Raw genomic sequence first — 27,331 nt, 5'->3', positions numbered from 1 at the left:
AGTGGGGATTATATTATAAGAAACCAAACCAAAAAACGCAGGAAGAAGCCTGTCGGGCACCCGCTGTGAATTCGATCGGAGACAGAGGTTTCCTGAATTCTCGCACATTTTCAGATCTTAGAGAGCGAAGAAGAAAGTGCGAGCAGACGCCGGAATTATTTTAGAGTTTAATGTTAGCTCTGTGAAATCTAAGTCGTCGTCGTTTTGGGGGAGCAGGAAGGAGCGGAGCGGAGATGGTGTTGGTGGCGCTGGTCAAAGAATATGTTGGGAAGATGTTGCAGGACATCTCCGGGATGAAGGTTCTCATACTGGATTCTCAGACGGTACGATTTGTCTCTGCATCTTTCTCACTCGACGGGTTCCTATCTCTTTTGTTGTTTATCTGTTCTTTCGACTATGTGATCTGGATCACTCATCTTGTGGTTTATTTCCCGAGGGCAGCAGGTAGTCTGTTCCGATTACTTGCCGGAGTGGTAGAGTTTTGCAAAATTTTGTTCGATTGCTGGCAATAGGTTTTGACATGTGTTTTTTAGTGTTTTGAATTTCTTTCATTACCATCTAGAATGTTTTTCACTAGGGTTCAGCAATGGAATCTGTGACGTTAACTTGCTTCTTAGAATTAGATGGTCTGGCTTTTCTGAAATTTGTGAATTTTTCTTTGCCTCTGCGGTAGTCGACTGCTAAAGGGGAAATGGGGACAAGACGCAACAGCTAGCAAGAACGAGAGAGAAATTCAATGTTGTCCCATCACTTAGTTTTCACTATCCAGACTTCCAGACCCTTGCCAAACTTCTTTTTCGAATTGCACTTTCTTTTCGTGGCAGGAGGGTCGATGACCACGGTTTAACAATTTGGCATAGTTCACGTTTCTGAACCTCTCGGAGGATTCCTTAACAGACCCAAATTTAGTGAGGTCCCGGCCTATTAGGCGATCTACTAGAACATCGTGATTACTGTCGTATAAGGCCATGAACAACTGGTTCAGGACGGATTAAAATGCTTAAGCTCTTCATATGAGCTCTTGTGTGAAGGATCTCTTTTATTCTGGCACATGTAAGGCCTGGAAATAAAACAGTTCTTTGTTGGATGATATTTCTCAGGCAGGTTGGTAAGTAATACCAATATTAGACGTCTACTATAAAACCTGATCCCAGAGATACTAAAAAATTATCATGTGTCGATGCAGGTAAATCCTCTAGTTGGGACTAAAAAGAAAGAATTAGACCCTACCTAATATAAATTAATAACCAGCTCATTGCTTTTATCCTCAAGATCCAAGGGATCAGTTATTATCTCATTATTATATGACATAATGATAATATATTTGTAGCAACTGAAATCCTTTTTAAATAAAGTAAGAGGCGGCATAACTGGATGGTCTCGTTAGTTAACAGGGAAGGATCTCAATTTAAAAGTCACCTAAGAAAAAGAAAGCCTGAATATGAAAATGATGGCATCAACGTGGCCCGGAAACCACAAATTGAGACTTTGGAATATTAAGTATATCCATAGAACATTAGGTGTTCAGTAACTAAAGAAATGGGTATCATAGGTTGAGAACCTACCTATTTCTTGGGGGAGAATGGACATAGCACCACTGAGGAAACAATTCATACTTTTCATGGTAAGCCAGACAGCAACTTCCAGTTTGGTCAGCAAATGAATTCATCTGACATTTTCTGCAAGCCTAATGAACTCATATGGCATTTTCTGCTGCCCTACACCAGATGGGCAAACTCAGGAGCTACGCGCGTCTATCTTTCTCCGGTGAAATTGCTCTTGCTTGCACTTCTATTAGAAATGTATTTCATCAGCAGTAGGATGGTTGTACAATCATATGGAAAAATCAATTCCATAATTCTTGTCATCCATTCCCAAAGCTAAATCTTGCTGCTTCTGTGTAACCTACAGCCCGCACCCTACTGATAGGGACGAGGCATTCATGTGTAGTGGGGCTTATCTGGGTTATTTTTAAGGATGGAGGCAGAAAGTGTCTTATCCGTTATAGTGAATAGTCCATGCTGAAAGCTGTGATTAGGTTTAGCTGAAAATTAGAATACTGTTTTTTTACGGAACAGTTTTTGTGATTGCTTTACAAACCCCCTCTTCTTAATATGAGATTCACTTTGGAATCTCAGATCTTTGCACCTTGCTTTTTATTTGCTATCCTTAATGCTTGGGTATTGATATACTGCATTTCTAGCATGAAATGCTCATGGTGAAGGAATCATTCTCCATAACGTCTTTTACAGTAGCACAAGGTTCTATGCATCCAGGAATTTCTCATTTAAAAATCAAGGTTAAGGTAACTTATTATAAGTTTCCTTTTTAAGGTGATACTCAACTATGTGTTACAGGTTGGTCATATGCAGACTTAGTTTTAGGAACTTGCTGCAGGAATGAAGTCTGTTTTCCTCATGAGGATACCTGTCATGATTATGTATCCTTGTATGTTTTCTTGTACTAGTCCAGGCATTACCTATGAGACATATGTGTTAGGGGTCACTTAGATGTCTACATTGCTTGGTATGTATATTTGTACATTTCTTTGAAAGCTTCTTGCAGTCCTTATGGTCGAAACCTATCATGTTTTTTTTTCTTAACCTTGTAGAATCTTCAAATCCTTTTATTAAGATGCATAAGGGTCTTATTGGTGACAACAGCAGTGCCCTTGATTTTTAAATTAAATCTTTGGATCTTATGATTGCTCAGTTTCTGTTGCATATGGATTGGTGGCTGTTTTTGGAGTTGAAAGAGCTTGAAGCTAGTTAACTCTTTTTACAGTTGAAAGATCTTGGAACTAGTTATGTAACATGCTACACAGCCCAGTTTTCATGCCCTTGTATTGATTTTGGCCAATGATTGCAGGTCAGCATTGTGAGTGTAGCATTCACGCAGTCAGAACTGCTTCAAAAGCAAGTTTTTTTGGTAGAATTTGTGGACAGTTCACTGAAAGAATCAATGTCGCATATGAAAGCAGTTTACTTTCTTCGTCCAACTCCAGAAAACATTCAGTATTTGAGAAAACAGCTTGTCAATCCAAGATTTGGAGATCATCATTTATGTATGCTTCATAGACTTATATGGTTTTACTTGCCCAGCTGATACTAATTTAGGTGTTCTTTATTTTCAGTATATTGCATGAGATGAAATAATGAGCTTGTCCCTTTTTTAGCATTTACATGTAATGATAATTTTCTCTCTTTCCATTTTGCCCCAGTCTTCTCTAATATCTTGGCAACTTCCAATCTTCAGACTCTTGCTGCATCAGACGAACATGAAATTGTTCAGCAAGTGCAGGTTAAAAAACAATTCTTGTCCTTAAGCAATACCTTTGTTTGCTTGGTTGTTATCGATAATTTCTGAACATTTCATTCGTAAAATTCATTTGTGTTATTTGGATTATTTGGACAATAATTTTTATGCTCCTTAAGTCCTAGCAATGTAGCTGAAAGAATTTAGCATATCGTACTTAAATGTGAACGCAGTTTCAGGAGCAATTTATTTCATGTTATTTCAATGTAGTTGATAAAATTGGGTTGCACCAGCCCCATGGTCTTGGGGGTGCTAATGGTAGTTTGAAGTGATGCTTGTGGAGCACATCTCCTTCCACTGGTCGTACTCCTTTTTTGTGAGAATGGTGAACTTTGCTTTCTAAATATTTTCATTCTTCCTGTTTCCTGTTCTTTTGTGAACTCTTAGTGAACTGTTTTAAGATTCAGGCGACAGTTCAGTTGATTGAATACTTTGACAACCTAATTGTAACGACCTGATCCACTTCCAAGCTCGGTGCCGTGGTCCGGCGGGTCCCAACACACCCCCTAGAAGTTTTGGTTTCAGCCTGAAAAGACTACCAAAACACAACAACTAGCTACTTTAACAAATCTTCTTTATAAGCCCTTGAAAATCCTTCACAATCTTCAATATGAAACTAAACTTTTGGGGTGTTACAATCCACCCCTTTAAGGCACACATGTCCATGCATATGGAACCCCAGGTCCGAGTGTTGAACCATGCTCTGATACCACTGTAACGACCCGACTCACCCCCAGGCTCGGGCCCTTGGTCTGGCGGATCCCAACCCGCCCCCTAGCAGTCCTATAGTCTTTTTGGGGATGAAACCGAAATTGCTAGGGGGCGGGTTGAGATCCGTTGGACCAAGAGTCCAAGCCGGGGAGTGAGTCGGATCATTACACTAATTTTCTTACAGAACACAAAGAGGTGTATTTATGCTAGTGTCTTAGCCTCATTAGGCTTGGCTTAGATCCTAACTTGTCAAGTCAGAAGTTAGACAATAAACACTGGACGGTTAAGGCCCTAAAACTAAAAGGGCTAGTTGAGTTTGCTCGATCAAAGACCTTGACTGATAATTAATAAGGAGGTACAAAAGCACAACATTTAAAGCCAAAAGTAATAAAAGGCACAAAATAAGAAGCAAAGACACAGACACACACACAAACATAGACATACTCAAACACACACATGCAGATACACAGAGATATGTATGGTAAAACCAAGAAATATATATATATATATATATATATATATATATATATATATATATATGTATATGTATGTATGTATGTATGTATGTATATATGATATGCACTTTAAAATTGAAAGATAGCATTTAAAAGATAAAAACATGTATATCCACAGTTAACAGAACATATGTAATGATTGAACATGAGAGAGAGAGGGAGAGAAAGAAATAGTTGCAAACATGAGGAAAGATAAGTTTCTAAACCTTGTCCCTGAAGAAGGCAAACGAACAAATGAACCAAATTATTTTCATGGTAGCCTAGCCAACAGAAACAAATCTGTCCGTCAACTATGACATGGGCTAGTGGCTAAGGCAATCGGCAGCTGGTTCCATTAGGTGACTAGTTGGACAGACTAGTCAGTGGCTTGATAGTATAAGTTAGATTTCAATACTATGTGTTTACATTGGGGAAGCAATTGAACCTGCAAGACCTTTCACTGATGCACAAAATGGCAGTCGGTCTTGTGTTACTTGGAGTGAAAAGGATAGGTAACCATTACTACCACTATTTTATTTGAAAATTGTGCACCTGGGTTTCATTTTGCACTCTGGGTTCCAGGGAGAGTTGATCTAAAAAACCTTAGTCATCTCAAAACTTATCAACAAGCAATTTTATGTAATTTCTTTTCATTCCTATGTTAATTTTACCTTGTTTTCTGCTTTTTGTTTCTACAATATTTTTGTTGTTTTTTGTCTTGTGTTGTAAACTTGGAATTTCTTGCTCATACTTGGAAATTGCATTGCAGGAATTTTATGCAGATTTCGTGGCACTCGATCCTTACCATTTCTCATTAAATTGGGCCCCAGGTCACATTTACATGCTCATGGATCATCCAAGCTACCAGCATTTCTGTAGACGAGTTGTTGATGGGATTGCCGCAGTTTTTTTGTCCCTGAAGCGCCGACCTGTTATACGATATCAACGCACATCGGATATTGCAAAAATAATTGCAACTGAGGCTTCGGTTAGCAAAATTTTTTAGAATAATCCTACAGTTATATCCTTCCAACTATATGTGATGTTATGCGCTGTGTAGGCAATTGATGCTGTTTTTTACATGCTAAACCACTATGGCTTGAGCCTTGGTGACATGAAATCTTATTGGCTTTGTGTTCTGGGTAATCATTTCAGAAACTTATGTATGATCAGGAGAGAGGCTTATTTGATTTCAGAAGATCAGAAATTTCTCCTCTTCTATTGATAATTGATAGGAGGGAGGATCCTGTCACCCCACTGTTGACACAGTGGACCTACCAGGTATCTGTTGTGAGTGTTCTCATTCTCTGGATGAAGAAGGGAAAAAAAAAAGAAAAAGAAACTTAGTTGTTGGTGCCCAGTGACAAGTTTTAAATAACAGCATACTAGCATAGCTTACATCTGTAATTAATCTCCTTGTTTATTGCTGTCAACAGGCAATGGTCCATGAGCTCATAGGTATTCAGGACAACAAGGTGGATTTGAAGAACATTGGCAACTTTCCAAAGGATCAGCAGGTTGTGATCATTATAGTAAACGTGTCTATAATTGTGTATTCACCCTTGTTACCGTTGTGGTTTACTGTTGTCTCTGTTGCTGCTGCCGTTATGTTCATTTAGATAATCTGCTTCTTTTGGTAGAGGTCAATAATGCACAGCCAAATTACTTCTGTTAGGAGCTGGTGTTATCATCCGAACATGATGCATTTTTCAAGGCTAACATGTATGAAAATTTTGGGGATCTTGGGATGAACATTAAACAAATGGTAGATGACTTTCAGCATGTTACCAAGAGTAACCAGAATATTCAGACAATAGGTGTGTAAAACGGTGGATTCTTTTGACTCTATTTTGCTTGAATTTCTGTTCCCCTACACGTCTTGCTTTTCAGGCTTTTTGTTCCTAATTGGTTCTGTTATATTAGTTTTCCAGTCTACTGTGAAGTTCTTGTTGTAGCTGAAATTTTGATTGACATTTCATAGAGGACATGGCAAGATTTGTTGACACCTATCCTGAGTATCGAAAGATGCAAGGAAATGTCTCAAAGCATGTGACAATGGTAACCGAAATGAGCAAGCTGGTTGACAAGCGGAAGCTTATGTTAGTGTCACAAACAGAACAAGATCTGGCTTGTAATGCAGGACAAGCAACAGCTTTTGAGGTAATTTAAATATGTTAAACTATGTGCCTTTGTGTTTGTGTATGTGTGTGTGTGTGTATATATATGTAGAGAGAGAGAGAGAGAGAGAGACATGAAGGATTTCAATCTCTATATTCATATATGATGACTGAAAGCAGATATGATAAACTCAGAAAGCTAAATCAGACCTCGTTGCATCTAAAAAGTTTGTTATGAAAGATCTATAAGTATCCTTGAATCATGACGCTTTTGCAACTAAATTTTTTTATGCAAGATCTATAAAGATTATTGAATCAGAAGCTCTTAACATCATAACTACGAAAGAAAATGATATGATACCTTAGTTTTAGGGGCGTACTGTACTGTATTGGAATTTCGGTGTAACTTAAAATGCACCCCTGTATCCTGGGTTACAGTATGATACAAGGGTGTAACTTATGTTTGAAAATGTAAAAAACATCAAAACGAGTTTTATTTTTTTAATAGATTTAGAGTTACATAAATATCTTAAGGTAGAATATTATGTTTAACATGAAAGCCATTTTTTACACATTTAAAGAAGAAAAGCAAAACTTTAGGGCTGTTTCGCGCAATAAAAATAAAGCTTTCATGGTTTTCCTATAAGATCCTATATTCATTCTCAAAAATTAAAACATTCATATCTCAAGTCATAGATATGGAAAATTTATTTATTTTAACGATTTTAAGTATTGGCAGTAGCTTAAGTGGTTAATTTGATTATTTCTAATGAAAGTGTGCATGTTTGAGGTAATTGGTTATGTTTTTTGTGTTTTTCTTAAAGATGTTTTCCCCAATTGTTCTTTTTATATTTTTCAATTTTTTGTGAATTTTTAATATTAAAATCGGGCTTTTTAATTTTTACATTATGCTATGTATCTTACTTAGGTGCAGTCAGTATGGATTGTTATACATTACAACACTGTCCAATACTTTGCCTTTGCTATCTTGATGCTTTATCAAAATCTATAGCCTTTATATATGTAGTGCCTTTCTTATAATGTACGACAACTTCTGATGCTGATGCTAATCACTTTTATGTTGTCCTCTGCTGCTTGTGCTGCAGGCTGTTACTAATCTCCTCAACAATGAACAAATATCTGACATGGATTGTTTGCGGCTAACAATGTTGTATGCGTTACGATATGAAAAAGAGAGTCCGGTTCAAGTGATGCAGCTTGTGAACAAGTTAGCTTCTCGATCTGCCAAGTACAAACCCGGTGTAACGTAACTCAACCTGTTTTTCTTTGAAGCATTACAAATATGAATAAATGATTCTGCATTGTTGTGAAGCTTGGCATGTAGACCCATACCAATAGCTTGCATTTAATTGCTCTGGTCTTGAGCTGTTACAGTGAAAAGATAGTTGGTCTTTTTCAATTTACTTACATTCTAAGTGGTTAGGAAAATAAAAAAAGAAAAATCTCATGTTTCAGTTCTGTTGCTTTCTTTTGTTAATTGTAATTGTCTTTCTTTTTTGTTGTGTCTTTCAAGTGGCTAGAGGTTATTGAAAGTTTCTAGGGTTCCATTTCCACTTCCACATGATGCTTCTGTAAGAATCTTCTCAAAATACCATGAGACCACGTCTCTCCGTCTAATAATAAGGGGGATGGAGAATAGAGAATAGAAGGGAAGCAATGAAGGAGAGAATGCCGTCGGCCAATGCAGCCGCACGATGCTTGATCTCTATATTAAAACATGACCTAATCAGGTTACAACAAAAGGAATAAAACATGAAGTAATTACAAGAGATACCACCGCCTAATATGTTTAGGCGTGAAAAAAGAAAGAAAGTGGATCGGTACGTCTGAACAGACCCGATCCAATATACATACAGACTTAACAGCCTCCCTCAAGTTGTGCATGAGATTTGATCATGCACAACTTGTTTTTCAAATCCCAAAAGTGCTGCCCTGTGAGTCCTTTGGTAAAAAGATCCGCTATCTGTTCACTGGTGGAGATATAAGTAGGCAAGATCTCGGCTTCTTCAACCTTCTGACGAATGAAGTGTTGATCAATCTCAATGTGTTTGGTACGATTATGCAAAATGGGGTTGTAGGCAATTTTGATTGCGCTTTGATTGTCACATAGTAATGATGACTGAACAATCGGAAGATTGAGCTCGCCAAGCAAATGCCGTAACCATGACGCCTCAGCTGTCCCTGCAGCCATTGCTCTATACTCCGCCTCAGTGCTAGATCGTGCAACTGCGCGCTGCTTTTTACTGCTCCAACAAATGAGATTAAAATCAAGAAAAAAACAGAAACCTGAAACGAAGCGTCGGTCATCGGGATCTCCTGCCCAGTCTGCATCAATATAAGTATATATGCTATGTCCAAGAGAAACATTGGGACACTTTGTATAGACCAGTCCATCCCCAAGAGTAGCTTTGAGATACCGTAAGATCCGCTTAGCGGCATCCATATGTCCTTCTGTGGGTGCATGCATAAATTGAGAAATCTGATTTACAGCATATACTATGTCTGGACGAGTAAAAGTGAGGTATTGTAACATACCAACAATGCTGCGATAGAAGGTAGGATTTGAATAGGCAGCGGTTCCATCAGAGGCAGCCAATTTAGTGTTCAGAACACTAGGAGTAGTTATGGGTTTGCAATTAATTATACCTGCCCTGTATAAAATATCAAGGGTATACTTATGCTGGGTAAGAGTCAATCGATCATTTGTCCTGTCAAGTTCAACACCCAAGAAGTACCGTAGTTCGCCGAGATCCTTCATCTTGAATTCTTGCTGCAACATACCCTTAACATAAGATATATGTGAAGAAGAATTCCCAGTTATAACAATATCATCTATATATATAAGTAACCAAGTGGTAGCTTCTCCGGTATGATATATAAACAAGGAATGATCGAGAGAGCTTCGTAGAAAACCAACTTGTTGTATATGATGAGAAAACCGATCGAACCATGATCTAGAAGCTTGCTTCAGTCCATATAAAGACTTGTGTAACTTACAAACCCATTTGTGAGGATCATGAGTAGTGTAGCCGGGAGGTTGCTCCATGTATACCTCTTCCTTAAAAATCCCATGAAGAAAAACATTTTTGACGTCTAACTGGTAAAGAGACCATCCATATGAGACTGCAAGAGAAATAATCACACGTATTGTGCCCATCTTGATAACAGGACTGAATGTTTCATCATAATCTTCCCCATATTGCTGAGTGAAACCGCGCGCCACAAGACGTGCTTTATGTCGATCAATGCTACCATCTGGCTTATACTTCAGTTTGTAAACCCATTTGGAGCCCACAACATTCTTATCATCTGGACGAGGGACAATCTGCCAAGTCTGACACTCATGCAAGGCTGCCATTTCTTCATTCATAGCTTCAACCCAACATTTTTCCTTACTCGCATGTTGATAGGATTTAGGTTCCACCTTTTTGCTCACTTCTATCATAAACAACTGAAAATCTAAAGAAAAGTTGTTATCCATTTCTTCTGACTCTTTTTCACATTTCACTCGGTATTTGACAAAATATAATCGTCCAACTCACCCATCGATCAATGGGATGTCGCACACGTTGTGATTGACGTGGGACTGCAGTAGGAGCTGATCGCCTAGAGTACACCAGCCCTGAGAACCGACTATGTATAGGTGGATCATTGTGAGAAGATGAGGGCATGTTGTCCAAGGCACTACTCACAAGTGTCTCGGGCTCATTAACACCTTGCTCTTTGTGCTCAGTCAAACGTTCTGCCCCTTGTTTTAAGATTTCAGCATGTAGCCAAGTGTCATAAACCTCATTTTTATCCTTGAGTGTCATACAAGTAGCCTTGGGATCTTGTAACCTGTTTTCATCAAAAACAACATGCCGTGAAATATGCACACGCCCAGTTTTAGGATTGTAGCATCTATAACCCTTGTAATTTTCTGCATACCCTATAAATCTGCACAAAATAGCACGATCTTGAAACTTGTTTCGTAGAGAAACATCAACATGCACATAGCAAACACATCCAAAAACACGCAATTCCTCGTCATGTGGCTGCTCTTGATGTAATAGAAAATATGGTGATTTTCCATCAAGCAAAGCTAATGGCAGTCGATTTATAACATGGACAGCCGTATGAAAAACCTCGGTCTACAATGTCATGGGTAAGTCTGTGTCATGCATCATGCTGAGGGCGCTTTCAACAATATGTCTATGTTTTCTTTCAGCAATTCCGTTTTGCGGAGGAGTATGCATGAATGAAATTTGTCTAGTGATCCCATTATCTAGTAAGTGCTTAGTAAATTCATTAGAAATAAATTCACCACCACCATCACATTGAAAATGCACAATATTACTGGAGTATTTATTCTGAACCAAGGCATGAAATTGAGTGAACAAACGGAAAACTTCTGATTTGTGTTTCATGAAATGGATTCAAGTATATCGGGAATATGAATCAATAAAAATGACATAGTATCTACTCCCAAAAGAAGAAGGAATTGGAGCATGCCCCCAAACATCAGAATATATGGTGTCAAAAACCTTCGAAGCTCTTTTATTGATTAATTGAAAAGGAAGGGCATGGCTCTTACAGATATGACAACTTGAGCACATGCTGGACTCACTAACTGAACTTAAACTGGACTTATCTAAGAGTCCGTCTACAACAAGACTTCGAACAAAAGACTGACTACAATGAGCTAACCGACCATGCCAAATGGATGGCTTATTATACTCTGCGACATTGACTTCACTATGACTAGGAAAACATGAATCTGAAGGGTGAGGTATTGATAACTGTGGAGCTTCTTCAAGGACATACATATTTCCTTTGCGAGTGCCCTCAGCGAATGTCTTCTTGGTTCGAGCATCCTTGACATAAACAAAAGATGGTGTGAATTCAACAGAGGAGTGAGTATCATCAATAAGTTTAGACACTGAGATAATATTTTTCTTGACACTTGAAACAACAAGGACATTCTTTAACGGAATGGAAGAAGAGCCCATAAATATTTGTGCATTTCCAATATGCGATATTGTGTGATGGGAACCATTGAGCCTTGATCTAAATAAGGGAAAACACTAGAGAGATTACCTGTGTCACCAGTAACATGGGCTGCTGCTCCAGAGTCCACATACCACTCTCCTTGCTCGTTTTGTTTCAAGTGGAGCTTAGATAGGGCTGTCATGAGAAGTTGCTGCACGTCTGCTGAAACATTTGATGTCTGATTTGAGCCAGATGATGACGAAGCTGACCCTGTTGCTGCCCTGTTCTCACGCCTAACCTGATTATTTTTGTTCTGAGGGTTGTGCCAACATTCTGATTTTACATGCCCCCTTTTGTTGCAATAGAAACAAGTTGGAACCCTTCTATATGTGGCAGAGGTAGTATTCATGCCTGGTGGTGTTGGGAGAATCCCTCTTCCCATTCCTGCCTGAGAAGTCCAAGGACGAGTGCGATTCCCTTGCAGTGCATGTGTCCCTATGATCAGTACATTGTGGCTATTAGAAGGAATCAAATTTTGTCGCTGAACACGATTAGCTTCGTGTTGAAAAAGCTTGGCCTTCAGATCTTCAAAAGATGGGAGAACAGGTAGGACTTCCGAGGCTGTACAGAAAATATCAAATTTTGTTCCCAGTCCACTCAAGGCTTGTTGAACTTTGTCCTTGTCGCGGACAGGATGTCCAATTGCAGCAAGCTGATCACTAACACTCTTGATTTCATTCAAGTATTCCAAAATTGTACGCGTCTCACGCTTGATGTCCTGAAATTGCCTTCTTAATTGTAGAAAACGTGCTTCCGAGACTTGAGAATATGTTGTGGGAAGGGTAGACCACAACTCTAGGGCAGTTAATTCATCATCAATACCTCCCAATACCTCCTCTGACAAGGTAGAAGTGATATAAGCAACAAGGGACTAGTCGTGAGCCAACTAAACTTCATATTCGGGATTGTTCTCAGTAAGAGTTTCATATTCAAAACTGTCTTCTTTACTTCACGGTCAATATACTTTGGAGGTGCTGGAGTAGTCCCATCGATGTGCCCATACAGTCTACGGCTTTTAATAAATGGAACAATTTGACGTTTCCAAGTCAAATAATTGCTATGGTTCAGTTTTTGAGAGATGAGTTGAGAGAGGAAACTGGGGGATAGAAGAGAAGGGGTCGGCTGATCCATGACTGATTAGAGAAGATTAGGGCAGGCGATTTGAAGTTTTGGGCAGAATTTAAAGGCAACGACAGAAATTAGGGCAAATCGTGGGATTTAGGGCAGATTAGGGCAAATCGTGGGATTTAGGGCAGAAACAGAACTTAGGCAGAAATTAGGGCAAAACGTGGGATTTAGGGCAGAAACAGAACTTAGGAATAATCACGACAGAAATTAGGGCAGATTATATCAAATGGAAATCACTCACCGGAGGACGATATAACCTGGCTCTGATACCATGTAAGAATCTTCTCAAAATACCATGAGACCACGTCTCTCCGTCTGATAATAAGGGGGATGGAGAATAGAGAGTAGAAGGGAAGCAATGAAGAAGAGAATGCCGTCGGCCAATGCAGCCGCACGATGCTTGATCTCTATATTAAAACATGGTTACAACAAAAGGAATAAAACATGAAGTAATTACAAGAGATACCACCGCCTAATATGTTTAGGCGTGAAAAAAGAAAGAAAGTGGATCGGGTCTGAACAGACCCGATCCAATATGCATACAGACTTAACAGCTTCGCCTCTTGTGAACATTCTTGGATTTTCTAAAAACTCTAATGAAAATACTTGCAAGAATTCATGCAGGACCTTCACTTATGTTTTTGAAAAAGGATGGGTCTATTATTTCTCCAACAGGATCAGGGTTAACACTTGTAGAGGTAATACTGGGGTTTTTTGAAATTGGAGGATTCATGTTCCAACTCCCCTCAAAATGATCACACTCCACATCTGTTGGATCTCTCCATAAAAGAATTCCCTTTTCTTATTGATTTGTTAGTTACTTAAATACACTCATCACAACTTGCTTCTCCTTGTAATTTTTTAATGATCTTATGTCTCAGTAACATCATGTGGGAGTTGCCTTATGCCGCCTATCAAAGTTCTGTTTGGTCGAATCAACGACAAAAAAAGGAATTGCAAGAAATTGTTTTCCACATGCTGAGCAGCTCGGATGTGGACTTCCACCTGATCTTTTTTAGTGTATAATGGGCTTAAAATATTGTCTTTTAGAATGTAATTGTACTATTTTTCTTCTATTTATCTCTTTTTGGTCTGTCTTCAAGTGGTACCTATTACTCCTAGAAAAGTGTAGCATCACACACATTACCGAGTGCACATGAATTAGTTTGTTTTGGTGTCAAATCAAGCCACTTTTTTGTATCCATGCCTCAGTTGTTGAGAGGCCAGTTGGACATTCTTAATTTAATCATACGCTATTGTGTTTTCAGTTGTCTAAATGCTTGAAGCTGTGAGCTGGTTAGAGGCCAAAATATATGAGGGTTATATTGCTAGAATTGGAAGTTTTCCTTTTGCATCTTTTATTGTCTTTGAGCTGATCTTCTATGCACTTGGCATACACATGGCAAGGTTTTATGCTTGGGTATTATGATATATGGATTTTTTAGAGTGCACAATTACATGCCTTTAGACTTGATACAGCTACTATCTAACTGTTATCTTTTCTCAATGAGTTTACATTACTTGTCTCTCTTGATTTATTCTCTTATCCTTTAAGATTTGTCTGTTATGAGTTAAATACTTGTAGGTTACCGATGCTGCTAATGTAGGAAAGAAGGCTGTTCAATGTCAACCCTTACCTTTCTTTATTCTTATCAAGCCTGACTTGCTTCTGTCCACTGGATCCAGCTTGTCCAATTTTTGCTCAAGCAGGCTGGTGCAGATAAGCGAACTGGTGATTTGTATGGGAACCGTGATCTGTTAAACATTGCAAGAAACATGGCTCGTGGACTTAAGGTTTGTTACTTTGTATGCATCAAATTTTTCCACATTGATAAATTTTGCTAATGGAGTTACGGTGAAAGAGGAACAGAATTTGTTAAATTTAGATACATTTGGTAAGTCATAGGTTAGCATCTGCTGCATTTATGATTGGATGTGGTTACTTTTCATGTCCTGCCTAGAATAGAATGAACTTATTTTATGGATGCCTATTATTGCTATGTCTAATTTTTTAGATACCATAAAACAAAGATTGTTCTTGGGATTTTTTTGTGAATGTTTCTCATAAGCATTTCTAAAAGTTTGTTTTTTATTGGGAAATTTTGTGAATTCCAATAATTTAAAAATATAAAAAAATGTCAAATATAGAAAAAATAGTAAAAAAGGTTGTGAGTTTATGAAATCATCAGTTTTCTATAGATTTTCCTACAAAACATTGACAAAGATTCAAATTTAGTTTTTAGCATTTTAAAAGAAACGAACAAGTGGAAACATACACTTGAAGTACATATAAGAAAAGATCAAAGATTTTATTTAAAAGAAAGAATGTCATGGTATTCATTTTTTTACTGTAACTTGTGAGTGTCACAATATTGTCCTGTTGTAACATTTTCTTCTTTTTCTGGCCATAATATTTTGATAATTTTAAAATATCACCTATATATTTCTCTACTTTAGATACTAAGCTTACTATTGATGTCACAGGGGATTGAGAATGTTTACACCCAGCATCAGCCACTTCTGTCTCAAACCATGGAAAGTATTATCAAGGGACGACTCAAAGATGTTGATTATCCAATTGTTGGAAACCATTTTCAGCAAGGAAGGTATGAAAAAATATGAATAATGTTGCAAAATCAATATTTTTATCTTATGATGGTCGGGTTCTAATGGGGGCTTTTCTCGTTTATATTATTAAAGGTGGTCTGGGAAACAAGGAACATTAGAATGTATCAAATTCTAATGGACATGCAGATTTTTTGTCCTTTGGGACTTTGAGTAGTTTTACACCTGCTTTACCATGCAGAATTTCACTTTGACCTTGTATGTTGTTACCGATAGCTATTGTGGTGTACTAATGTTTGTAGGCCGCAAGATGTAATCATCTTCATTGTTGGCGGTACGACATATGAAGAAGCACGTGCAGTGGCCCTGCAAAACGCCACCAACTCTGGTGTGCGCTTCATTATAGGTGGAAACACTGTGCTCAATTCTAAGAGGCAAGTTTCTTGTTCTTTCTTTTCATTTCAATATCTTGTTGAATGGTCAGTGCATTACTCATATAACGTTATCTGTGTCTCAAGCTACATAAATCTCAAAGCAGGTCCTACTAATAACAGGAAAAAAGGTGGATTAACCTTGTTTTTTGTTTTCTTGGTGGACATGTGGCAAATCTAGTGATTAACATGATTTCGGTGACCTCATGACCATGCCATGGCCTTGATATGGTGCTTACAGTTTGCCAAGTCATATTTTTCAGATCTAGTGATGCTTTCATGGTACATACTTATTGATGAGGTGGGGTTTTGTTACTTGTGCGAAGGTGTGTTAATGTTTGCCTTCCTCACAATAAGACATCTGCAGACTGTCAAACATGTCAAATTACAAATGAATAAAAAATTAAACATATAGGGAAAAATGAGTTGCATGTTCCACTGTGTGTCTACGATGCTTACTCTTTTCTTCAAGCGAGGCAGAGGGAGCCTCACAAATGGTTTAAAGGGAGTAGGCACACAAAGTAGAAAGTATAATTAACTTTTCCTATATATATGCATGACATGCACACATGCTCACGGATAAATAGAGAGGCTTGATCATAAAACATGTCTTCTTTCCCTCTCATAAAATGTATTAGTGAAAATGGTGTTCATGTTTGGAGTAGTAGGATCAAATCTCTCTCTCTCTCTCTGAGTATGTATATATACATGCAATTTAGCTAAGATCTTATGACCAAAGCTGTTTTAACTTTTAACCCAATCTGATGACTTAGATCTGTTCAACATGATAAAGAATATTGACCTTTTAGTTGTGTATTTGACAAAAAAAGTTGTATATCTTGCAAATTTCAATGCATTTTAATATATTGATTTTTAGATTTCTAGAAAATTATTGATGTCGATCTGATTCTAACACTCCAAAAATTATTCCTCACCAAGCAGGCTCTGAAGATCACATTCATAATTTCTATGCTCTATATTTATTTAGTCCACATATTTCATAAACTTAGACGTATAAGGAAAAATACATGTGATTTGATATAGTGCTGAACCTGATTATTGCTTTTCGTTTTGCATTTTCTTTGTGGGTTTGCTGGAGTATGCAGGTTCTTGAGAGACCTAGAAGAAGCACAGGCTGCACAGAGGCTTAGTCGATCGGGTCCAGTTTGAATCATGTTTTGGATGTTTAGTAAGATAAAGCAGCCTCTCTTCTTTGCTTCTTGTTTGCACTTTGCACTGCTTTTTTTAATGAATTAAGGCGTGGATTCTTGTTTATCATCATTATTTGAGCACAAAGGTGAAGAGAACAATGGCATGAAAAATATTTACGTATATAAACAAAAGGCAGCGGCCTGGGGCTCTCGCTAGCAAGGTCCTCAGCAGGTCTGTTTAGGGGATGTCTTGAGTGTGCTGTGAGATGAAAGTAAATCATGTCACCTTATGGATATGAAACAACACCAGGATAGCATACTTCTTTGGTGTCCCAAAAGCAGCACAATGAAAAGTCAACGGGAACACATGCATGGTCTTTGGTGTTATTGTACCTCAAGCACAGGTTGGTCTGATCTCTATCATTCTTTGTGCTGTGAGAGGAGCCCAATTTTGGAACCCAGTAACATATGCAACTATCAGTCCAGTCGGTGGCTTTCCTATGGGTCCGGTCTTGTTTCACATGGAGGGGAATCAGGTTAGGATGATTTTGACTGGCCTTCCCATTGTCTTAGTCCATTTTGAAAATGAAGTATATCCAGTAAAGTTACTTCCAAAGTTCGTTGCCATTCATCTCAAAGATGTACAGCAACTAGACTGCCTGTCAGCAGCATCTAGGTTTTTTGATATGTTATTGACTAAGTGTGCTGCTGGAGGTGTTCATGGGTTTGATCATGAACTATGCCAATGTGTATCCTTTCTCTTTGATGTTCGTAGAGTTAATGGATTCCATGGTTTTGTTATGTTTTTGCAGAACTGTGGGTTTGTTGTGAGAATGTGGAGGATTGGGACAGAAATGATTTTGATGGTGTTTGACTATTACTGGCGTTACTTTGGTAGGACAGACACCAACAATCTGTTGAAGAGCACCTTCCTCGTCCACTGATCATGGTACGGCATTCACTTTCAAGGGTATGGCATTGTTTGGACGGCAAATGAGGTTTGATGTGGTGATTGAATGGTATAGATCCATATATTCTTGGAGATTGATGAACTAGAAGAATGTGGTTGTATAATTTTTTGTACCGGCTTCATAGGTTAAAGCCTCGCCAATGACCATACAATAAAGAGCAAATCTTAGCATCTGATGCTGCTGCTGAATCTGTCCTCCCCCCTCACACATGCACAGGCACTCGCATACAACCTAGGTTACAATTAAGTCAAATTGAAATTATTTATTTAGCTTCACAATAAGATTTTATTTTTGGAGGAAGTTTTCACTTTTCAGTACACAAAAAAGGGATGACTGGTCAAGCTTGGTGAAGGTGAGTTCCGCATTTATATCTCCAACAGACCATCGTCATGTCATATGTGAAGGAAGCCGAACGGGATTCAATGGTCATCGAGATGGTTCATATCATGTCCGCGAGTTGTTCTTCTTTTATAAATAATTATGGTAACATTTGCATTTTATAAAAGAAAGTGAGTAATGAGCGATGTACCAGTTGGATATGCAGGATTCGTTGTTTAATCTGTTATATATCTCATATCTGCATATATGAAAGATTAAGAATGTCAATGAATCCGATTTTGATCGGGTGTCCCATGAATTACTTTAAAAAAACTGGATATGGAAAAAAGTTCAACAAAACCGGTTAAGAAACCAAATCAGATTTGGATTTAACATATGACATACAATTGGATTCAAATTTGAATTTAAATGTCGTATCGAGTTCATATCAGATTTAATTTTAAATAAATGTCCTATATTCAACGTCCATACATTTTGAAAGTCCGTTAGCATGTTCAGTTTCGATTAAAAGTTGGATTTGGATTTAGATGGAAATGAGAAAATTGGATTCCCAACCGGTCTTGAATTGTGAAATTGAATTTGGATATGGTATAGACTTCTTCATATATTCAAAAATTCAAATTCGAATCCAATAATGAACAATAAAAAAAAAGAGTGGATGTATCAAACAAAAATTACTTGTAAAATTGAGTTTTGAGTCGTTGGCACTATAAGAATCCAAATGCAAGTAACATTTTGGTCACTGATATAATAAATATGAGATTCAAAATTTAATAGAATTAAACTTCTAACTTCAAATAATAGTCATTTGTAAGGCTTCGTGAACCCAATTAATAAAACTAGTTGATGAAATTTTATTATGTTGCAAAATCAGAAAAATGTCATGCAAGTAAAACTCTTGTCCTCAAGGAAATGTATTTACATTTAGGAGAGCTGCATGCAAAATGTCACTGAAAATTCTAAAAGAAGCTGCAGTTTCCATTCTATTATACAGGCACAAAAAAAATTGCTCATAACTTTATTTACATGCACCGCAAATTTGATTTCCATGGGCATTGCACACTATATCATATGCAGTAGAGCATAACACCAAGAGCAACGTACAATATCTCCTCCTTAAGCACCAATGCAGCCCTGGACCTCAGGTAGGAAGGGGCTTCGCCACACGTGGGCAGTGTGGGCGATAGGATTCTCCTGCTCACCTAAAACTTCGCTCCCATGCATATAACCAAATTGTTGCTCATTCAGACATGATTCTTCCAATTCCACCACATCAACAAACTAATTTCCCTGTACTGGTATAATTTAAATAAATATATGCTATTAATAAACAGGAAACTTACTGATTATTATGTAAAATTTTGACATCAATATATAGTCTCATTGTGGTAACTAAGGCGCATTTAACGACAAGCTATTAAGAACAAGGAAAAGGATGCTGCCAAAAAAGGTAACTTCAGAGTTGACATTAAAAACTAAAACTCGCATACGAAATTCCATCGACAAGGTAGCTTAATGCAATGGAGAATGACGACCACCTGCATAAAGGATCAAAACCTCATTTTCTATTTCGACCTCTACCACGACCATGGTTTCCCTTCCCCCCTCCACCACCTTGACGATGAACTGCAGGCTTCTTACCTGCTAATGCTTTGTCAACGTGCGCTTTAGCAGGAACCTTCATATTTTCTGGCAAAGGGAGTATATTATCGATGGATTTCCGGTAGCTGAAGTCGTCAAAAGAGTCATCTGTCCTCATGACAAAGAAGCAGCGGGTTTTCCACACGGGATGAACCCGAATCTGGAAAGACTGCACACCATTGCCCATTTTCTTCTCAGCCTCCAAGCTGCCCTTCTTGAGCAAATCCAGAAATATCATGTGCTCGTACTGCACAGCAGGCAATGGATACAAGGCAAAGAGCATAGAGGTGAATGTCACAGGAACTATTGATCATAACGGGTAGAAAAGAAAAACTATCCAGCTCTGGAATAAAAGCAACAACTCTAACATACAAAACCATTCCCTCTGACGCAAAAATTTTATTGCAAAGTGCACAGAGGAATAAGAAGCAATAGAAAAGGCTATTCATGCAGGTTGAAGGTTGGACTTGGAAGCAATTTTTTTCGCAACTCCAATTTGTTCATTTTCAACCCTCTTCTTTCTTGTTCTAATAAAAAATGTTTACAAAATTCCTGCTTCCCTCTATTAAAGTACCACATACCATGCCACACAGGATGAAAGGCAAATTCAAGCAGCGATAAGCAACCAAGAAGATCTATCACCAGGCTCCTTCACCAAAATAAATAAGGAAAGAAGAATTGGGCTCCCTGATACACTTGTTTTTTCTAGCATTTTCCTGGTTCTCCAGAAAAACTATCAGACAAGTGTTATCTACATGGTAGCTTCATATAGGACAATTATTGAACGTTCAATTCTAAAATCTTTAAGATTTTGACCCCTAAAACTACGACACAAAGGTTCAGAAATATTTAAGGCCCCAAAGCCATGTTTTATCAAATAACAACAAAATCCAACAGTGCCAAATTTGTCACAGAAGGCAAGATAATATCAACATAATCCATGTGCTTGCAAGCCCATATTTTTCAGTTGCCCCCTTTCACAGGCTTGGTTGCCAAAATTCTGACTAGTCGGTTCAGTTGGTTATTGACCAATGCATGTTTCAGATCATAACTAGTTGGTCAGACTGGTCAATTAGTCAGCCTAGTAGTTCCTACCTGTTAATGCATATGTGCATTATTTGTATAGATACACAGGTTTCCACATTTATTTCATATCAAATATTTATAGTCAATCAACTTGGACTGACTCGACCGTTTAGTGACAACTAGTTCTGATTAGTCTTTGTAGGGCCTTGAACGACCTTTGTCCGACTTATAATTTTGAAACTTAGCTCCCAAGGCCCAACTAAAACACACATACAAAGACTTTCAACCTATTGAAATTATTAACTCTGATGAGTCCATTTAGGGTCTTGAACAACCTGTGTCCGACTTTTAATTTTGACAACCTAGTTCCAAGGGACCACTCAACACACGCATACAAAGACTTTTCACCTATGCAAAAAATTAATCTCCTGTTTGAGCTGGTGAATACCAACTCACCCAACAGCCAGCTTTAATTTGATATATAAAAGAGCAATGAGCTAGGAAATGAAGCAGTGTTGAGGTCTAGGTCCATATGGCCATCATACCATCTCAAACTCTCATATATGGCACTATTTACAAAAATTCCAAAAAACGGGCCATTACCATCTGTTCTCATGAAGGAACACATCTTGAGAAGGTCACCAAAATGTAACCCCTATAGCTCCTGTGTGATCCGCCAAACACTAACACAAGTGTCTTGTATGACAAATCTCAACGTGACTCTTATTTGTTTTAGTTTGAAACTCAAAAAAGCTAAAGACTATGACACAACGGTAACATAAAACCCAGAAATGTGTGGTTACTGGTTAACCATATTTCTCAAAATCGTATATCTAAGACCATTTCTTAGATATTGTCAATATTTATTTCCCCTGTGCCCTTGAATGTTAAAATTGTATAAGATAAGAGTGGAACATGGTTTTGATACCAACTACAATGACCTGACCTAAAAGTCCATAGTCACAAATAATGTCTCGGAGTTTTAAACGGCGAGGTTTTTTTTGGGGTATTATACGGCGAGCTTGAAAAAATTTAAAAACTAAAAATGGAGAAAAATAAAATAAGTGAGAAAAGAATAACACAAACATCAAAAGTATAAAAAATAGGAAATAAAAAAAATTGTTTGTCATTAAAAAAATGAAAAAAACGAAAAAGTGAAAAAATATAAAAAAACACTATAGGCCATGTTTTTTTCGTTTTTCATTTTTTTGTTTTTCACTTTTTCGTTTTTTCAAAAAAACACGTTTTTTTTTTAATTTTAAACAGAATTTCATTTTCTCGCCACGTTTTTTTTCGAAAATAACGCGTTTTTGTGACTATGTGGCTAAAACCAACCTAACAACCTTAGAATTGCAGATCTCAATGTGCCTCGTAATCTCTTTCTTTTTGACCTAAAGATAGTCATAGATTCCAGTAGAAATGAAGATCAACAGTTACGAAAATCCTAGATGTCAGACCTTTTACAAGCCATTTCACACCAGGTTGTAATCTACATATGCTAAGAGGCTAAGACAAGAGTTCCTTAAGGATTCCACAGTTTATAGCAAACAAAACAAACCGTATGACTGGTTTTCATGCACCAAATTAGGAATTTTTTTTGTCCATATAGGATTGTATTTCTATCCTCCAATTATGTTTTATGACCATTGAACTGTTCAAAAGAAGTAAATTGTGCATTTCAGAAGTTGGTGCTAGCCATTTGAGTTTTTCTTAATAATGATGCCAAACAGAAGAAAAAGAACAAGTTTTTGATGAGAATATCAGATGTTTTGGTGTTGGACACTTCGGTTTTGGTATGTAACTTCAAAGAATCAAATCCCAAGGCTTACAATGCTTTTTGGTGTTTGAACTTTCTTTCAAGTATTGTTTGAACTTTGAAGTATAGTCACAAATAACGTCTTGGAGTTTTAAACGGCGAGGTTTTTCTTGGGTATAATACGGTGAGCTTGAAAAAAAGGGAAAAAATACGGTAAATTTTTAAATTTTTTAAAAAACTAAAAATGGAGAAAAAATAAAACAAGTGAGAAACTAATAGCACAAACATGAAAAGATAAGTAGATTTGCAACAAATAAAAAATAGAAAATGAAAAAAAAAAGTTTGACATAAAAAAAACTGAAAAAAATGAAAAAACTAAAAAAAAAAAATAAACGAGTTAAAAACATATTAAAAACGCATTTTTTTCGTTTTTAACGTTTTCTTAAAAAAAAAACACGTTTTTTAAAGTTTAAACGGCCAGTTAATTTATGGTATTTTTTTGCATTTTTTAAAAAAAAAACACGTTTTGTGACTATACCTTTGAACTATGTTAACTTTATCTGTTGACATTCCAATTTTTCCCTAATAGTGCCTTTCTGTATTAGTCCCTTTTTGTCCAATTTTTTTATTTTGTAGAAATTGCAATCTCAGTTCTCAAACGACAAATCATTCTTCAAAAAAGGTACCATCCTTATGTAAATCCATGCAAGCTTTAGCTTATACTTGTTCATCCTTGTTGTGTTAGTTGATGCGATGATCGATTGTTTCTTATTACATGGAGCATTTTCATTTGACATATAATGTGGTTGCTACTGATTTGTTGATGCTGAATTTGATCATTAGCTGACTGATGAATGCTTGTAAAAGTTCATCTTCTTAACTGATCATGTACATGATAATAACATATATGGCCCTTCATGCTTTCATCTCTTAATTACAAGGCATATCTTTTTGCTAGTTAATAGACATCATAATTTATATTTTCCAACGTTCTAAAACCCAGTGACTCGGGACTCGACCCGTCTGTTCTTGACTTGGGATTTGATGGGTCAACCGAGTGACTCGGACTGGGTTATGTTAACCTTTTTTAAGAAAAAAAAATATATAACTTGTCTTTTAGACATAAAAAGTTTGTAAAATGACTTAATTTTCACTTATATGAGTCAAAAAAAGCCAAATTAACATACAGTAAAGTCACAACTAAGTTCATCCTCCATGAATGTTGCAATGTAGCATGTCAAATGAAAAGACATTACGAATACATTAATCAATTTCATTAATGTTGCTTGACCTTAACAAACTGAACTTGTATCTTTAATAAAGTAACAAACAGAACATAAATCTTAATATGTATAAAGTATAAACAGCAATAAAATATTAAGGCATGAAGCAAAACAAGTCACGCTATTGGGTTGACTCGTTAGGAGGGCCAGCGAGCCAACACACTTGAGTCACCAGAACTCAGCGAGTTTTTAAACGTTGATATTTTCTACTTGCTGGCAATTGCTTCTTAATTAACTTCTTCACTTCTCAATGTGTTTCATAATTTACCTTCCCCACTCCTTCTCGTTGGTTCTCAGTAACTTCTTCACTTCTCAATGTGTTGGATTTTGGATCCTCTTTTGCATTTTGTTCAGCTGGTCAAGCCTAGAATTGATTACATTTGGGCCAAATGGCACCGTACCACAAATTGTATGCTATTAGTATTCACTATACCAAAAAGGTCAGGACTAATATCAAACTTTGCAATTTGTAAATGACACCTTCTCTTCCCCACACCCTTGCACCCATGGATTCCATATTTCACGTTGATGTAAGACATCCTTCACACCAGCAACAGTATACTGCACCTGAACCTGCAGCTATGTCTCTACTCTCAACTCTCAAGTAGCATTCTTGAAATAAAGGTGCACATTCACGCCCCCCAAACAATAAAACCTTTCCTCCTTAGGAAAATGAACATTAAAATAGACGAACTCTCATTATTGCTAAAGTTTGTGATACCACACTTGGGAAAGATCATTTTCCAACTAAAACCTCAAGTTTGCTTTCAACCATGGCATGCTATATTGTGATTGCTAGATCACTTATATAGCTCACAAAAAGGCACCTACTTTGCGCCATAGCAGCATGGAAACAGGAAATCAGTTGTAAATATTCAGGTTTATAGTGAAAACAGGGATTAACCTTCCTCCACATCACAACTCAAACTATGTTACTGGAATATCTGCAGTGCCCAAGTTTTCATAGTTTGTCATCTCGGTGTTCTCATACAGTTCACCTTCTAGCAGCAACACCACGATTATGCTCATGATGCATCAAAACTACCAGAATTATCGATAATCTTAATCTTTACACCCGTTGACTTGAAACACCATTTCAGTAGGAAACATAATCAGCAGTTGTACGATAGCATTCCTATTAATTTAAGAAAAGATACTTTTACTCGACACTAAAACTTAAACTTTGGTAGGACTTAACATCTAGAACGAGACCGAGAAACAATTCACATTGTTTATTTAAAATTTTTTACCCATCAAGAGATAAAGTAAAAGTAATAAGATCTTTAACTCCCTTAACCAACAAAAGAAAAATAACAATCTATTGACTGACTAGAGAGAGAAGCAGAGCCAAGAAGCAGGGGAAAAAATGAAAGACATCATAAGCGTGTCACTTCATACAGTTCTCGAACTTTAAACAAGACACTTAATTCTGGAAGTAAAGTTTTGCAAGTATTGCAGCCCAAACCAAAACAACTAACCTGACAATCTTGTCATAAAATGCTAAAACCTCCATAAATAAGATCAAATGAATCTATAATTATAAAAAAAAGTACCTTATTGATGTCAACGTTTAGAGGCCAAAAATGAAGGAACTTGTAGAAATAGTTGAACATCTCCACCGAAGAACTGAACGTCTTTGGACCAAGCTTGACGCCGTCAGATCCTAGGGCACCCTCTCCACTTCCTCCACATTCTTCCACGTTTTCTTCCCTCTGATCTTCCACTTCTGTTCCTTCTTCTTCACCTTCTTTCTCCATTTCCTGTTCTTCATCTTCCTTTGCCTTTTCCCCTTCTTCTCCTTCCCCTCTGTCCTCTCCCTTTACCCCCTCAGCATCTCCTTGCACTCCTTCATCTTCTCCTTGTCTTGCTGACTCATCTTCCTTCTCCCCTTCTCCAATTTCCCGCTCAGTCATCACCTTGAGCCTCTGCTCCTCCACAGAGTTCTCCTCAACCTTAGCCCTTTTGGCGCCCTCATCACCGGAAGCTTCCTCATCCTTCACATCTTCTTGTTCCTCTCTGCCTCTCTTCGACGCCTCCAGCGCCGCAGTCTCTGCGGGATTAGAGTTCTGAGTGGGGTCAGGGGTCTCAACCTCCATGTCGAGCGGTGGGGACTCCCCGGATGGCGGAACGCCCTCGATATCTGATGCTGCAGCAGCCACTCCGTTCTGGGAGGCCGTCTCTCCCTCGGTCGCCATGGGAGAGAGACTGAGAGGGGAAGGCTAAAACCCTATATCGTCGATGGCTCCTGAGTTCTCCCAAAACCGAAAACCTTTAAAAAGTAAAAAAAAAATGATGAGGGACATTTACATTGGGGTGATTAAATTTCATCGTCGAATACCTTGGGATACAGGGCGCTTGGTTGTTTTGGAACCAAAATGCGAAGGGGTTTGAAATTTTAGATTCTTAAATTATATGATGGATTTGTAATTTTTGCATCTTTAATTTGGATTTCAAGTCAAATCCTCCTCTATCATTTGAAAACTATGATCTCTAAATCTCTAAAACCTTTCTCTTAACTTGAGATTTATAAATTTGAAGTATAATGAAGATCTTCGATTCATGGTTTTCAAATCAGCAGCATGTTAAAATCGTGGAATTTTTAGAGATCATATCAACTTTGGATTAAGAAAATTACATTGATTAGATTCAAGTCCAAGTAGATCTGGATTTGATTTCATTGAAAGTTGGTTCTTAACATGACCATAATATGTGGTTTGCATTTGGTTGTGTATTTAATGTCAGATTTGGGACAAATTACATTTTTTTCTATCGATGGACCATGATTAATGCAGATTATGGTAATCTATAGTTGAAATTGATCTGCATTTTGAATTTAAAAGTATAGAAACAGCTCAATACTCCCACTAAAGTTGATGTTCCTACTTCTGTAAATTTTTTCTTTGTCGAAAACTTATGCATGTTTGATAGCATCATATCTCAAAAACCTTTGTATGTGGATCCCACAGAATACACAAACACTGGGCTTTCAGATCTATAGAAAATGAAGATTTGAGATCCTCGGCATGTGGCCAAACTTTAAATTTGAAGTCCAATAAGAGGGAGGTCTGACCTCAGATTCTCGAATTTCACATCCTTAAGGATCTCATATCCAAGGTAACAGTGGGCTAAGGGTAGGGGTGGAGCCAAAAATTTTTTTAGGGTCAGGCCAATACGATTTACGGGCCGGGCCAGGGTCGAGCCAAGAGGAGCGACGAGGAGCAACCGGTCGGGCCAAACCAAAAAATTTTGATTTTTTCAATGTAAAAAAAAAAAAGAATTCTGGGCTCACCCGGGCCATGGCCTGGGCGGCCCCCCCCTCCCTCCGCCCCTGGCTAAGGGTGCATTTTATTATTT

General features: G+C 37.5%; 2 protein-coding genes across 2 annotated transcripts; one reads left to right on the top strand and one right to left on the bottom strand.

The window, feature by feature from the left end:
- The first annotated feature begins 45 nt into the window (after nucleotides 1-45).
- LOC116247798 (vacuolar protein sorting-associated protein 45 homolog) lies at nucleotides 46-18,107 on the top strand. The gene is made up of 14 exons (XM_031620119.2): nucleotides 46-323; nucleotides 2,869-3,064; nucleotides 3,221-3,300; nucleotides 5,290-5,508; nucleotides 5,676-5,801; nucleotides 5,957-6,037; nucleotides 6,196-6,337; nucleotides 6,502-6,680; nucleotides 7,744-7,899; nucleotides 14,501-14,608; nucleotides 15,299-15,420; nucleotides 15,682-15,813; nucleotides 16,917-16,999; nucleotides 17,774-18,107. Exons 1-13 carry the CDS (start codon nucleotides 234-236, stop codon nucleotides 16,978-16,980), a joined length of 1,695 nt encoding a protein of 564 aa, XP_031475979.1. The 5' UTR covers nucleotides 46-233; the 3' UTR covers nucleotides 16,981-16,999; nucleotides 17,774-18,107.
- A 1,482-nt stretch (nucleotides 18,108-19,589) lies between these two features.
- On the bottom strand, nucleotides 19,590-26,240 carry LOC116249189 (protein EMBRYO DEFECTIVE 514). The gene is made up of 2 exons (XM_031622371.2): nucleotides 25,531-26,240; nucleotides 19,590-20,159 (listed from the first exon to the last, which is right to left on the bottom strand). The coding sequence occupies exons 1-2, from the start codon at nucleotides 26,170-26,172 to the stop codon at nucleotides 19,830-19,832; spliced, it is 972 nt and encodes a 323-aa protein (XP_031478231.1). The 5' UTR covers nucleotides 26,173-26,240; the 3' UTR covers nucleotides 19,590-19,829.
- Nucleotides 26,241-27,331: the final 1,091 nt, after the last annotated feature.

This window comes from Nymphaea colorata, chromosome 2 (genome assembly GCF_008831285.2).
Source record: "Nymphaea colorata isolate Beijing-Zhang1983 chromosome 2, ASM883128v2, whole genome shotgun sequence".
NCBI classification, from domain to species: Eukaryota; Viridiplantae; Streptophyta; class Magnoliopsida; order Nymphaeales; family Nymphaeaceae; genus Nymphaea; species Nymphaea colorata.
The sequence above is the reverse complement of the archived record's forward strand: the minus strand, read 5'-3'. Positions and strand labels throughout refer to the sequence as shown.

Coding starts and splice junctions, on each gene's coding strand:
- LOC116249189 (XM_031622371.2), bottom strand. CDS start 26,172: ATGGCGACCGAGGGAGAGACGGCCTCCCAGAACGGAGTGGCTGCTGCA. Junction 20,160..25,530: donor TAAACGTTGACATCAATAAG/GTACTTTTTTTT, acceptor CCTGCTGTGCAG/TACGAGCACATGATATTTCT.
- LOC116247798 (XM_031620119.2), top strand. CDS start 234: ATGGTGTTGGTGGCGCTGGTCAAAGAATATGTTGGGAAGATGTTGCAG. Junction 5,509..5,675: donor TAATTGCAACTGAGGCTTCG/GTTAGCAAAATT, acceptor TAATCATTTCAG/AAACTTATGTATGATCAGGA. Junction 15,814..16,916: donor ACTGTGCTCAATTCTAAGAG/GCAAGTTTCTTG, acceptor TGGAGTATGCAG/GTTCTTGAGAGACCTAGAAG.